Source organism: Anopheles darlingi, chromosome 2 (assembly GCF_943734745.1).
Source record: "Anopheles darlingi chromosome 2, idAnoDarlMG_H_01, whole genome shotgun sequence".
Lineage (NCBI taxonomy): Eukaryota > Metazoa > Arthropoda > Insecta > Diptera > Culicidae > Anopheles > Anopheles darlingi.
The window spans coordinates 78779934-78793556 of NC_064874.1; the positions used below are offsets into that span (position 1 = coordinate 78779934).

Sequence of the window (13623 nt, forward strand, 5' to 3'; positions counted from 1 at the left end):
AGCTATGTTCGCCTACTTAAGAAACCTTGTTTCGGAGCCGCCACGCCTGCTGTTGTTTCGTTCCTTCACTGCATGAACGTGATCTGTGGTGCGGAACGTGGTTCACGGATTGTTCGCACGGTCATCAGGTTGTCGTTGTAGTAATCCAAAACACAGTTCCGCTGACGGCAGGTGCAGATGGCCTCATCCATAGCGTAGCTACCACTGATAACGGAAAGCCGATGTGAGCTATCGACCAACGGTGGATGACCAAGGTGCAGCTTCCGCTTGTGGCAAATGTAGCAACCCAAATGCGAACCATGCTGATTGAGCAGGCTGACCGATGGTATCTGTTGGTCGCTCGTGCTGTGCTGATGAGCCACGTAATTCTCGGCATCCGTCATCATGCGCCGTAATGACGGTCGACTGATGTTAGTCTGGGATTGATCTGGAGTACACAGAAGATCGGGAATGGCTGCAATGACACACGTGAGAAACCATGGAATGATGACCACACTAATGATCAACTGCATTCGAAAGACTTACTAAGACTAGTCACCATGTCACTCGAACCGAATCGATCCATCCGTTTCTGGTCGTCCTCTCCGGTTAGCCAGTAGGTGCGCATCTCCCCTTTGCCCTTCACCTTGATAAGGCCCCGTTCCTCGCACTTGTAACCGCCCAGCTTTTTCAGCAATCCGTACGTTATCGATGAGATGTGAATCTTCAGCGCTTCGCCGCTACTTTCCATGCGTGATGCTGTATTAACGGTGTCCCCGAACAGACAGTACCGAGGCATCTTTAATCCTACCACACCGGCCACGCACTGGCCCGAATGGATACCGATACGCATCTGAATGAACTCACCCGGCCGATGGCGTATCTCGAGATTCGAGATCGAATTCAGCAGATGAAGCGCCATCGAAGCTATCTCTCCCGCATGTCGGTCTCCGTTGCGCAACGGAAGTCCCGACACCACCATGTACGCGTCGCCAATCGTTTCCACCTTGTACACGTCATAGCTGGAGATGATAAAATCGCAGCACGTGTATAGATCGTTTAGCATTTCCACCACCTCGAACGGTGTGCTTTGAGCGCACAATTCCGTGAAGCCAACGAGGTCGCTGAAGAAAATCGTGACACAATCAAAACACTCTGCTTCTACACGTTCTCCGCGCTTCAAGGACTCGGCGACGCTCCTGAAATGTGGCCAGAGACAAGTAAGTACGATCAACCGGACCACGAAACACCTCGAGCATACTTGGGTAACATCCTCAGCAATAGCGATTCGGTTTTCTTCTTCTCCTCCGTCAGCTGGTTGGTGCGCTCCTGGACAATGCCCTCCAGATTGTAGGCATACTTCTCCATGATAGCCAGCATGTTATCGAAAATATTGGGTTTCCTGAAAACCGAACACGAACGGAGGGATCTTAGAAATGCTTGTGTGCCATCGGGCACCCGCTATACATACAGTCCTGCTTGCATCGGTTTCAGCTTCACTCGCACCAATCGAATATCGGGCCGATCCTCGGGATCCTCCTCCCAACAGGCTTGCAGCAGTTGCATGACATACTCGGGAGCGTCAATTCCTCGCAGTGATGGTCTGAATATACCATATTCCTCCGGTGTCATTACACGTGTTACGATATCTGTAAAAACAATCGTCAATCCTCGCTATCTATTGCACCAGAATGGCTGCAATCACGCGTACCTTGCCAGCTCATGCTGATTTCTCCCCACGGTCCCTTTCTGCCTACGATTTCGTACAGTATGATGCCAAAGGAGTACACGTCCGCCTTCTGGGTACCCCGTGGTGCACTGTTTGGATCACGAAGTATCTCCGGTGCCTTCCAAAGGCTTCGGCGTAGCTCCTTCTCGAACCTGCAACATGGAGCGCGGACATAAATTCTTGTGCTTTTCTTCGCCAATCCGACGGATACATACTTGTTTGGTTCCTCTTGGCCCGATTTGAATTCGTGCAGACCAAAGTCAGCAATCTGGGCTACCCAGCGGGAATCGATCAGGATTTTGCTCGAACGGAGATTCCCGTGTGAACCGACGTCACTGTCGTGCAGATAGATTAATCCCTTTACGATGTCACTGACCAGCGACGAGACGAACATATGATCAAGCTTCAGATCCTCGTTCGATAGTACGTCTACTAGGCTACCGCGTGCACAGTACGACGTCAGGATGGCCACCGTACCGTGATCGACCGAGGCACCGATGAACGTCGTCAGGTTTTCGTGCCGGATTTCGCGCATCTGCTTCAACTCTTTGCGAATATTCCGCGTGATGTCGACTGAACGTTTGTGCAGATATTTGATGGCAGCAATGTTACCACGGAAGAGTCCTAGAGTCCGGGAAAAGGGATACATTTGAATCGTTTAAACGATTTCGGACCTTAGCTCCATTTTGGTGACTTACCGATCGTTGTGTAGGCACGTTTATTGGAATCCGATGGATTATTAACCATGATGCTCTGTTGACAAACCTGAAAGCAATTTGGAGGGGAGCGCCTAATCAGTATTTGATCTCAAAAAGATTTGTCGAAGACTTTCAATACATATTTCTTTCAGCTCATTGAGACTATATAGACAAAGAAAGAAATCCATCCTTGTCTTATCCACCGGCCTGCATGTTCTCCAATAATGCTTGCGTCAATATACGGCCCAATCGACGGTGAGACCGTGCCAATAGTAGAGATTCATTTTAGCGACCTGTCGGCGCGTAGGAGGATGATGATGGATTGAATCCCGGTGCGTTCCGTTACCCATTCGTGCATCACCATCCAGCACAACGTTCAAACACACTACAGAACCGGTACACCGATTGCCTTACCAGATTCTTCCGCAGCTCATTGTTGTACAGCGCATCGGGTGAGGTGATTAGAATAACGTCCTTCATGTCCACCTTCCACAGCAAACACGCCAACGTCTGCTCGTAGCGATAGTGTCTGGCAAGAACGGGAAAGTAGAGAAAACCGATCTGTAGTACAGTGTTACCGGTGCTGCGAAAGCGTTTGATACGCTACTTGAACAGAATGACGCTCGAGATGGCCATAAACAGTAGGACGATGAAGGCACCGCTGATGTACCGCCAGTCCTTCGATTTTGGGCGACACTTTTCGTTGTAGAATCCACAGACCGGCTCTGCCATCGGTGGCCGTCCCTTAAGCCACATTATCGGCCGGTTCGCGTTCAAATAGCGAAACTCAGGCAATGTCGTCGTGCTGGTGGTAGCATTGGCACCGTACGTGAACAGCGCCACCGGTTGCATCGACATCTGCAGCGAATTATTCACCTTGTCGTCTTTCTGCAGCGCGATAACGGAAAAGTTTCCCTCGGCATCACCGTTCGCATCGATGTAAACCTGACCCCCGGGGAGAGGGAGGGCATGTGGGGAAATGAAAGACAATCTCTCGGTTACAGCGGAACACCGGTACGGGACGACGGATGAGCTCGGTCGTGACAAACTTACATCGAAACCCTGGATCGAGTGGTATGAGCGGTTAAATATATGGCGCATAATCAATGTTCCATTGGAGATGTCACCACCCTCACGCAACACGTCGGTGGCCGCCCGGGCATAGATCATGAGGGCATCGTACAGGTAGGAGCCATAGATAGGAACCTGTGTGGGTGTGTGCGAGGTTAGGGGGAAAGGTTTAAAAAAGTTAACGAACTTACCGGCCATCAATATAATGCCCTTAGCCTCTCACCTGAATTGCATCTAGAATGCTTCTACTGGATGGTAGCGGTACCCGGAATGGCTCCTTGCTGGAGAACATTTTGAACTTCTGGCACAGCTCGCGGTACTCCGGGTTCATCGGGAAGAGTGGTGAAATGCGGAGAACAGACTGGAAAGCTTCCTGTAGCCGCTCCTTATCCTTGTAATTGTACCGCTTTCGGTTGTGATGATGCTTATCGCGGGCCGTACCGATGTATTTTTGATAGAAATCAGAATATTCTAACGGGCATTGCAGTGATTATCATCGTATTCGTCAAAAATCCGACCCCGGGAACCGTGGCCAAGTACCTTGATAAATGTTGCGCTTCATGTTTGGATCGTAGATCTCGTCGTCGATCGAAATCACAATGTAGTCCCCGGAGCTGAGCAGCTTGCGATTCTGAAGACATCTCACAAAATCCACCATCTCGATGTGATCACCGACAAATACGTACACTGGCAGGACATGATAGAGGAAGCAAATGTTAGAATGCTGTAAGTAGTAAACATCAATCACACATTCCAAGCGTTCGCTTACCGCGAGTACTCGCATATGTTTCGTCCACAATTTGCTGAAGTTTGTAGATCTTCGAGGGAATGTAGTCGGAGTAGATACGGAAGTGATTCAGCGTGAGATTGTTGGATTCCGCCTGAAGCTGTGCCATTTCCAAGTGCAAACATAAAAGAAAAAGCAGAGAGCATAAATTGGAATAACAAATTTCATAAACTAATTCGTGGTATATTGTGACATCCAGAATTATTTTGTTAGTTTGTCTCAAACACTTCCGAGCATGCACTATCTTTATACAATGCAATTCAATCCATTCAATCACACCATGTCATAAGGCCAGATATGTGGACAACTTTGCAATCGAATGGTAGCCAAAACAGCTGGGAAATATTGTTCTACAATAATAACATAATAACATTCAATTTCCTTCCTAAAGCACACCTCCAAGTCCCAGATCGTATTAATCTATGTCCCTTCGGATGAAGAAAGAGGCAAAAATTCGGAACAAAACAAATAAAAAATCGTGAAGGACATCTGGCGACTGGTGCTGACATTGCCATTCCTTCGCATGTGTGTCCCATAGTCAAATGATTCCATCAACTACACACGAAGTTATCAAAATATGAGATTTTGCTGTTATCTGGCAGCAACCGGTGGATAGTTGGGGAGCTGATCCGTCGCCCACCCCTGGAACTCACCTTGATAGCTTGAGCAATTTCCATGCTCCACGCTGGATGCCGGCCGGCAACGATAGTAAAGCAATGCCAATTGTTGGCCAACAGCAGGGCGGCAACACTCTTCGATACCTTGGTGGCTGGTGGAAGAGTCCTAGCGAAACTCCTGTACACCGTCTTATCCGACACGGCTATGTCGGCGCATTTCTGTTAAATCAGGACATCCGAATCGACATTAGGCATTGACAGTGTCTGGGGGCCGCTAGGGCCAGCATGCTGGGGACAAACTTACATACGAGATCATGGGCACATCCCAGGCCGAAGCTACCAGTGCTTCGGCGGTGCAGGTTTCATCGGGACCAATGAATGCCACGATACCCTCGTCACGCATTTCGGTCATCTTTCTGTCGGTGATTTGCAGAGGACAGGTAGAAGCATGTATTTACGTATCGTCCAGGACACGCAAGCACTTGTATCGATACATACTGGATTGGGAATGCCTTCGGTGACTTCTGAGCCCCGATGTCCACAGCATGCAGAAGTAATCGCTTCCCCGGCAGGAGTGTAGTGTCATTGTTTATCTTTTCAGCGGCCAATAGTAGTGCCCCGAGTACGACCTAACCGAAATGAGGAAATGGGATGATGATGGTGATACATATTTAAACACATATTTCTTCTTAGCGAGTTTAATCAACATATCAATCAGCATTGTCTAATCGCACTGATCGCACCAGCTGATGGTAATCCGTATCGCCTTGAGCTAGAGAATCCGCCAGTGTTTGATAACAAAAAACAGTCCAGTTGAAAGCTGAATTTGTTTTCCAGCGATTAACATTTCTGTATAATATTGTTTGCGGTTTATGAGGGTTTTTATCGGTTTATGAGGGTTTTTACGACAAACATCAAATAAAAAAAGAAGTTTGTCCCGCTCGATATTTGAGCCAACATTATGAAAACCTGTTGCCTGACCGCGTAGTCTAGTACAAAACAAACCATAAATCACAATTAGCGCCACCCTGAAGCTCAGCAACAGAGTATAGGGAGCGGCTACACACTGGCCAGCCGGTCAGCCTGTTTTATACTCCCTGGAGCTTACATTACATGACATCAGGGCACGCTACCACCGTATGGCTGTCTGGTGTTTGTAGGACTGTCTGCATGGAATCGCAATCAAGTTTCAATTCGAATGTGGAAGCGACTCACCTTCGAGTGCACGTAGCCGGCTAGGAATCCCACTTTTACCTCGTCCCCGATATGATTTCGCTTTACAGGTTTGCCCGTGAGGTTTCGCCACAGGACGGAGCGTCTTTCGAGTGGCAATGCTCGTGGACAGTCGCAGGACATGCGGGCGACGGCGGAAGCCAGTGTGCAGCGGCCTACTGGCGGACCGGCCATTAGCATCCCAAGCATAACTAGTGTTACCGTTGTGACAGTCGTCCTTGTTGTGCCACCAGTTGATGCTGTTGTTTGGTGCATGTTGGCTGTGTTGTGTTCTCCGATAGGATGGAACAGGAAGAAGTGCACTTTGTGTTCAGAAATCGAACGCGTGTCGTGGGATTAACCAAACACTGTTCAAATGAAACTATAACTTTAGCGAAAGGATCGGTGACACGTAACCAGAAATGAATAGAAAATAAATATGTTTGCAATTAGTATCATTGGCTAAACTGTACATTGTAGCTCGTGAGCAAACTGATTGTTTCAGATAGTACTTTCTGAGCATCGGTGCAACCAAGTTTCAAGCGCTCGAGAGGAACTTTAGACTTATAATGAATCCGGAGAAGTATGTCGCGTCAGTAGTAGCTGATAACATTGGTGCTTATCTTTAGCGTATACTCAAAAGGCGATCAATAATTATAAAAGTAGCAAATATAGTACAGCTAATAGCAAAAAGGGGTCAAAGGTGTCCCAAATTCCCAAATCGCGATCCTGTGCATTTTTCAACTTTCACTGCAGAAAGAGGACACAAAAGCGAATCGAAATATGCGGATAAACAACGTAAAATGAAGCATTCCTGGCACACTTTATCCTAAGATCCGAGGACGTTACTCATAAGACGAAGCGGTAAAAATTATGATTATTATTATGAATGGAACTGCTTGCCGGTGGACCCCTTTTCCGTGGTAAAGCTCCCCGGTACGCTGTCTTCTATCCCCAGCGGTGCCCAGGCTATCCTTTCAGTTCCACTGGAGTGTTGAAGACGAAGACCAAATTCCCATTTTATGGGGCTACGAACGGCGTACCCGGGGAATGTTTGTTACAGTTACAAACAGTTAGTCATGTGTCTGGTCGCTCATTCGTCCCAAAACCGCTATCAACAGCTTCTTGGGAATGGCGTACGTGTTGCCGGTCGGGTCATAATGGTTTCGTCGTCCGGCAATGCGGAGACAAATGCACTCCCTTTGCGTTGAAGCGATGTGACAGACGCTAAGCTATATAGCCGGGTTTGAATTCCTTTTTCTGGAACAATTTAATGCCCAACTAAGCAATGATACGCACATTCGCACACACGAAACCGATGGAAATGATTCGACGAAAAACCCTTCCTCATCCTTGTGGGCGGCAAATTATTGCTGTCAGCACAACTTTCGGTATCTACATTTGCGGAACAACCGTTCGAGGAAACGTTAATGTAAGGATCACTTTAAATTGAAAGTTTTCACAATGGAGTGTGGTTCGATGTATAAAGGTGCAAACAACCAAAACACAAGACAAATTTTTTCGTCAAATATGTTTAAACGCAACAATGGGGCACACTTAAAGTTCACATACCGCACAGCGATACACATCGGTAATCAAAATGCTCCACTGAAAACTTTTCCTTCTAACCGGAAGATGCTTCCTTTCCAAGCGACACAGAGTGTGGTCACGAGTTCATATTGCGCTTCACTGAACCGTTTCGTTTCCACTGTAACTGTTTGCCTTATCGTTGGGGTTTTGGTCTTATTTTTGGACTGTTGCTACCGCGAATGGTTCGTACTATCGATGAATCTTCATTTTCGATAATAATTAATTTGTTGCCAAACTGGTTCAGCATATAGCACCTTGCATAGTGCCGAAATCTTGCCCTTGCAATAATCTCCTCAAACACACGTGTTGCAAATTGCCTGTTCCGTTTCGTCATGGTGATACTATCCGCCGGCGCGGAAGTATCCCGTGCCAAGACTGTGCGTCTGTAGGGCTCCATCGTGTGGTTCAAGCAATTTATGGAAAGGCCCATTAGCCAGCCACCCGGAGTGAGAAATTAGAGCCGGACGATTAAACTCCAGCCAAGCAGCTGATTTCGTAGAAACAGTTCATTGAATTAGTCGTAGCGCTATGGTGTTTAGGTTGTGGATCTACTATGCGGTGTGCTTCATCGTCCAAAAATATACAAATTGGCTAAATTACTGTTTTTTAGTTTTTGCGCATTAACATTGAGCACGAGGGTATGCCACTTTAAATATCAAAATTTACGTCAAGATAAAGAATGGCTAGATCCACGAATTCTATGCGCTCTACGGTCCTTAGAATATTTATTTTATCTTGCCGTGATAACCATAAAATGGTTGACAGTGAAAAAATGAACCATTTATTCGCAAAAAAGGGATGAAAATCGGGTTCCACGAAAGTTTCGTCCTTAAACAAAGAAATACGCATAGAAAATGGGATGCTCCGGGTAGCTGGCTGTAAGTTGATACAACTTTAAAGTTGCGGTTGGTTCTTGGAAATATGGTATTCGTTGGAAGGTAGGCCGCAAGAAAAAACCGCAGAAGATTATCCAGATTAACAACATAAGCCAAACGGATCAAGATGCTTAAACATCGCGAGATTATTTTGTTGCTTTTAAAGATGCACGAAATCATTCAAACAAAACGTAGAACGCTTGTGAGGCTGCCATACTCTACATTTTGCATTTTGCTCCATTTGCTACGGCCCTTTGAATAGCATCATTTACGCGGTTTCGCTTTTTGCAAATAAAATTCCATATCCCGTAATGAACTTCAATTCGCTACAAACATCACCACCAAAGAAAGTATCAACTGAACCGGTATTAACAGCACAATGCACTCATCATCATTACGAGGGTATTGCTCACGCTTCGCGCTGGGTGTGCAGTTTTCCCTCTAATTAATCCACTCGTGAAAAATCGCATTACACGCGGGCTCCGTGACGCATAAAAGTCGGACATCATCCATCGTCTGATCCTCACTTCCGGGGTCTGCTCCCCCATGCCGTGTCACACATATGTATCAACGTTTACTACACCATCGCAGCACCACTGCACCCACAGTCGCCTCCGATTCCATTTTAATTGACATCAATTGGTCGAACCATCCCACGGGGCCCAAGAACCCCCCGCCGGGTATCACCATCAGCTCTTACGGTTTTCTTCAACAAACACCCTTCCCTCGGCTGCCCACTTGCTGTTCTGCGCGGTTTGAACCACTTGGCTGCAATTAAAACTTATTGGATATTTAAGACTCTATCAACACGATAAGGTTTCACTTTCACTAGGCACCACTGAACGGTGCGTTAGGCGGATAATGTCCTTTCGACAAGATGGTACGATGGCAAGGTATCCTAGAGCGATCCCGGTCGCGATCAAACTGCCGGCTGCCGGCCTCGGCACTTGTTGCTTTATATACACGCAGGACACTCGTAAGAACGAAAACGAACGAGCAACTCGAGATCCTTCGGTCGGGCGACATCGGACCGCATGTCCTTTTCTGAATCGGTGCTTTCGTAGTATACGCTCTCCGAGAGCAGCAAAGCGCGTAGCTCGTCCCCTGTACTCATCCAGCATGAGCACGTGTTAGGCCCGAAGTCAGAAACGAAAGGATAGAAAGTGAGATTTTATGAATGGCTTCACGTTGGTTTAGTGTATCATTGGAGCGTGAAGTAGCGTTCTCGCAGTGTATCTAACGTACACAGGCGTATGGTTAATTAACATGACACCATGTTGAGTTAGAATAAGCGAAAGATGTACTGGAGGTTTTACAAACTTCTGGAATCTTTTTCGAAATTAACATTTTCAACCAGTAATGCACGATTTCTGAAACATGGAGACATAACAAAAAATGTCTTTAATAAAATGTGATAAGAGTTATCACGAAAAAGAATGAGAAAGAACCGGAAAAGATTCGATAAAGTGGAAAAAAAACCACAACCAACTGGTCATGGTGTGCTGGATTGTGCTGATTAGGTCGGACCTTTGCATCCTGTGAAAATGTTTTCAGTGGCAACGAAACCTCTGCAGCATTATTCGATGCATCGCACCACCCTTGCAAAAGAGCAGGCTCAGAGCCGGTTTCTTTGCTTTCAAGAGTTTAACAAAAAATAGATGAAAAAACAACTCTACGGAGAATCCTCTTAACTTGTCCTGGTCAAGCTAAATGGAGCATGGAAAAAACTTTGTATTTCTTCCTGCAAGCACATCTCGTGGTCTAGACTGGTCAAGATGTTTAGTACACAGCAACAGCGGGTGTTACTATGGATACGCCACGCTGCTATCAGTCAGCGATCCTGTTTACGTCTGGGAGGTCAGGGATGCGTCTGGGAAAGCGGCCAAGGCGGGACCGTTCCCACTCACTCATTAATCCTGCAATCTAGGTCACGCTACTCGATGTTATGTCCGTTTTTCTTTAAGAGCATTATAGTGATCTAATTTAAAATAAACCACCATCTACCTGTTGGTCCTCCATTCCTGTAGCTCATCGTAACCGGAACACCGAAGCAATATAGTCCAACCGAAGGTCAAAAGCTATTGACTTATATCATCTTTCTAGGCGAATTGAAACCACTTTATTTGCATTCCTTCCCAATTATCCCGTTTTGGGATGGTTCCTATTTGCTTTTCCCTTTATTTGACAAATGTGTGTGGTATCCGATTACTCTCTGGTGACACCGACTGGCGCGCGGTAGCATTTCATTAGTCACCATCCTATCGTGACGTCATCACGATCGTTTCTTTGTCGCCGCGCCGGTGTCATGTCGTGTGATGATTGATTTCCCTCCTTTGTGGAAAACATTATGGCGTGTTGCGGTGCCACTGGAATGCCCCCAGTATGATGGTGTACTAATATATAGTCCTTAAAGGAGCGAAAATTGTTTCCTAAAAATAGGTGGCTGCCTGCAGCTAAAGGCATCCTGGCGGTGCCTGCCGGGCTGTGATGGAGTTGAATTCGATTTAAAAGACATTCTTCAAAACCTCCCGATTAACCACACCGGCGTACTGCGTGTAGACGGTCGATTTGCCCGTCAGCGCGATGAATTGTTCGGCAACCTCGACGGCGACGCGCACCTGCGCCTCGGATGTACTGGCACCTGCCCATGGCAAAGGATTACAAGAGAGAACCGTTAAACGGAGTGACGCCATCGGTTTTGCGTTCCTCTCGAATGGCCAATAGCCAACAAGTCTTACCGAGGTGCGGTGTAGCGACCACCTTCGGGTGATTGATGAGCTTCTTGGTGGTTTCCGATTTCGGTGGTTCCTCCGGGTAGACATCTACTGCCGCCCCACCACAGTGGCCACTTTCGAGCGATGCCAGCAGGGCCGCCTCATCGATAATGCCACCGCGGGCCACGTTAATCACGCGCACGCCTTTCGGGCATTTAGCGAGCGTTTCCGTTGAGATCAGATCTACAAAAAGGATGCGGAATTGTGAGCACCAATCCGGAGCGCATATGTGTCGTCATCGGTCGCACACTTACTTTTGGTGGCCGGTATGAGCGGCGTGTGCACGGTAATGTAGTCTGCCTGGGGCCAGATCTGTTCCAGTTCGAGCTTCTCGATGCCGGCCGCCTTCGCCTCGGCGTGCGTCGTAATCGGATCGTACCCGATCACCCGCATCCCGAACGCATTCATCCGGATGCCAACCTCACGCCCTATACGTCCCAGCCCTAGAATGGCCAACGTTTTACCGTACAGCTCCGTACCGGAGTAGAGCTTTCGGTCCCAGCGGCCCTCCTTCATGCTGGTAGCAGCCGGACAGATGGGCCGAGCCAGTGCACCGATCAGGAAGCACGTGAGCTCACAAGCGGATATGGAATTACCGCCCGGGGTGCTGATTGGGAAGAGCGGGAGAGACCAAAACATAGTTACAGGGGAGCCCATGACGCGCGCCTGTTGCCATCATCATGGTGCCTTACTTGAGTACCAGCACATTGTTCTTGGTGGCCGCTTCGATGTTGATGTTGTCCACACCAGCTCCGGCCCGTCCGACGGCCTTCACTCGACCCGCACCAGCATCCAGGATTTCGGCAGTAATCTTCGTATCGGACCGTACGATGAGAGCATCATAATTCTGGAAAAGAAGTATCGATTAGTACGACACCCGGACACTGTTTGATTGCATTTCGGATTCCCGTTTTCCGGCAAATAGATGGCCGAACTAGATTCGAACTAGATTGATTATCTCTTGGATGAACGGGTGGAAGAGGTTGTGGGGATGAGATAGAGAATTCATGAAATCCGTCACCGTCACGTCCATTGAGGGAATGCGAGACGACACCATTTCGTTGGTGTCGATGGCCTTCGGCTTGTTTACTACGTACACTAATCGCGGTCTCCGTGCGTCCGTGCTGACCATTCAGCGGAACCACAGGGCAACCGAGACCGACTGCAAGCGTCAGCGACAGTGCCTGTGGCAATCGTTTCTCGTAAGCGAACTCTGCTGCTACCCCGAGCGCGTTTAATTGAATCAAGCATCACAGCGCATTATGGGATACGTTTCTTCGTCATCGAAGGATCCGGGTTCGAGGATCTTCTTATCTCGAATCTTTCCCCATGTCTGGCTATACCTTTTTCGGCGTTTTGTTTTTAATTCAACACACGCGAAGAGATGTTATTGTATCCTTCTTCCATAGCTGATAACGTTAACTGCGACCACAGTATTCATTATTTTATGACGCACATCAGGGACCGAGTAAGCTCTAATTTCCAGTCCCAGTCCTACATAAACTCGTTTCGCAATGCACCGGGGACCGGCGCCAAAACAGCTCGGTTTACTTACCTTCACCTCTTTCACCAGCTCATCTTTCGTGAGTTTCAGCTTGTAATCGACCTGTTGCCAACGAAATCGTAAACCAACCAGTAAAGTTAGTGAGAAATGTAACATTATAACCGATGAGTCTGCGAAGCCAGAAGTCTTTTTTTTCGAATTTACGCACCTGGATCTGATGATCTTGCAGTAGCTTTACACACGCATTATCTACTGCATCGCACACGAGCACACGCTTAATATCGATCGGCATTTTCACTCCTGAACTACAACGGACTACAGAGCACAGCACAAATGGATCGAGCGAACACAACCGCACCGGTAGGAGTACTGCAAGGAACTAAGGTCCCCGCGTCTGCCTCAACCGATCGGGAGATCATCGATCGATGAATCGGCGGGGTAGCGGTGGCGGTGGTGGCGGCGGCAGCAACAAGAACTGCAATCTCCATTACCGACCTAGAAGACCCGCTAGCTACTCCTTTGGGGCACGACCACCACAACCACTAATGCAAACCTGTTTGCTCATTCTGGTGCGGATGGGCCGGGGCCACTATTCCAGACTTGTTTACCACCAGTTACCCGATCGCGGGAGAGGAGAATGAAAGAAAGGGGGCAAAAGGGCTCCAGATACCGAGCCGAGAACCGTGATGGCCTTCGTAACGAAGGCAAATTGTCCCTGGGCCACTGACGCCCGTCATACGACGCATTTGTGGTGGTAGACGCGATCACATGGCGGCGACAACGGTAC

The 13623-nt window shown here is 47.9% G+C and overlaps 2 protein-coding genes across 2 annotated transcripts; both read right to left on the reverse strand.

Annotated features, from left to right (window-relative positions):
* Positions 1–42: 42 nt before the first annotated feature.
* On the reverse strand, positions 43–5293 carry LOC125960032 (guanylate cyclase 32E). The gene is made up of 16 exons (XM_049693165.1): positions 5186–5293; positions 4918–5100; positions 4247–4364; positions 4012–4164; positions 3798–3891; positions 3687–3693; positions 3460–3612; positions 3014–3351; positions 2822–2935; positions 2407–2480; positions 1924–2332; positions 1691–1860; positions 1451–1628; positions 1241–1381; positions 526–1178; positions 43–454 (listed from the first exon to the last, which is right to left on the reverse strand). Exons 1-16 carry the CDS (start codon positions 5291–5293, stop codon positions 66–68), a joined length of 3282 nt encoding a protein of 1093 aa, XP_049549122.1. The 3' UTR covers positions 43–65.
* A 5329-nt stretch (positions 5294–10622) lies between these two features.
* On the reverse strand, positions 10623–13365 carry LOC125960100 (D-3-phosphoglycerate dehydrogenase). Its single transcript, XM_049693294.1, has 6 exons — positions 13045–13365; positions 12888–12938; positions 12025–12179; positions 11587–11939; positions 11297–11515; positions 10623–11199 (listed from the first exon to the last, which is right to left on the reverse strand). The coding sequence occupies exons 1-6, from the start codon at positions 13126–13128 to the stop codon at positions 11063–11065; spliced, it is 999 nt and encodes a 332-aa protein (XP_049549251.1). The 5' UTR covers positions 13129–13365; the 3' UTR covers positions 10623–11062.
* Positions 13366–13623: the final 258 nt, after the last annotated feature.

Coding starts and splice junctions, on each gene's coding strand:
- LOC125960032 (XM_049693165.1), bottom strand. CDS start 5,293: ATGACCGAAATGCGTGACGAGGGTATCGTGGCATTCATTGGTCCCGAT. Junction 2,333..2,406: donor ACGTGCCTACACAACGATCG/GTAAGTCACCAA, acceptor CCCGGACTCTAG/GACTCTTCCGTGGTAACATT. Junction 1,382..1,450: donor AAACCGATGCAAGCAGGACT/GTATGTATAGCG, acceptor TTCGGTTTTCAG/GAAACCCAATATTTTCGATA.
- LOC125960100 (XM_049693294.1), bottom strand. CDS start 13,128: ATGCCGATCGATATTAAGCGTGTGCTCGTGTGCGATGCAGTAGATAAT. Junction 12,939..13,044: donor TGCAAGATCATCAGATCCAG/GTGCGTAAATTC, acceptor CGTTGGCAACAG/GTCGATTACAAGCTGAAACT. Junction 11,940..12,024: donor AACAATGTGCTGGTACTCAA/GTAAGGCACCAT, acceptor CTTCCCAATCAG/CACCCCGGGCGGTAATTCCA.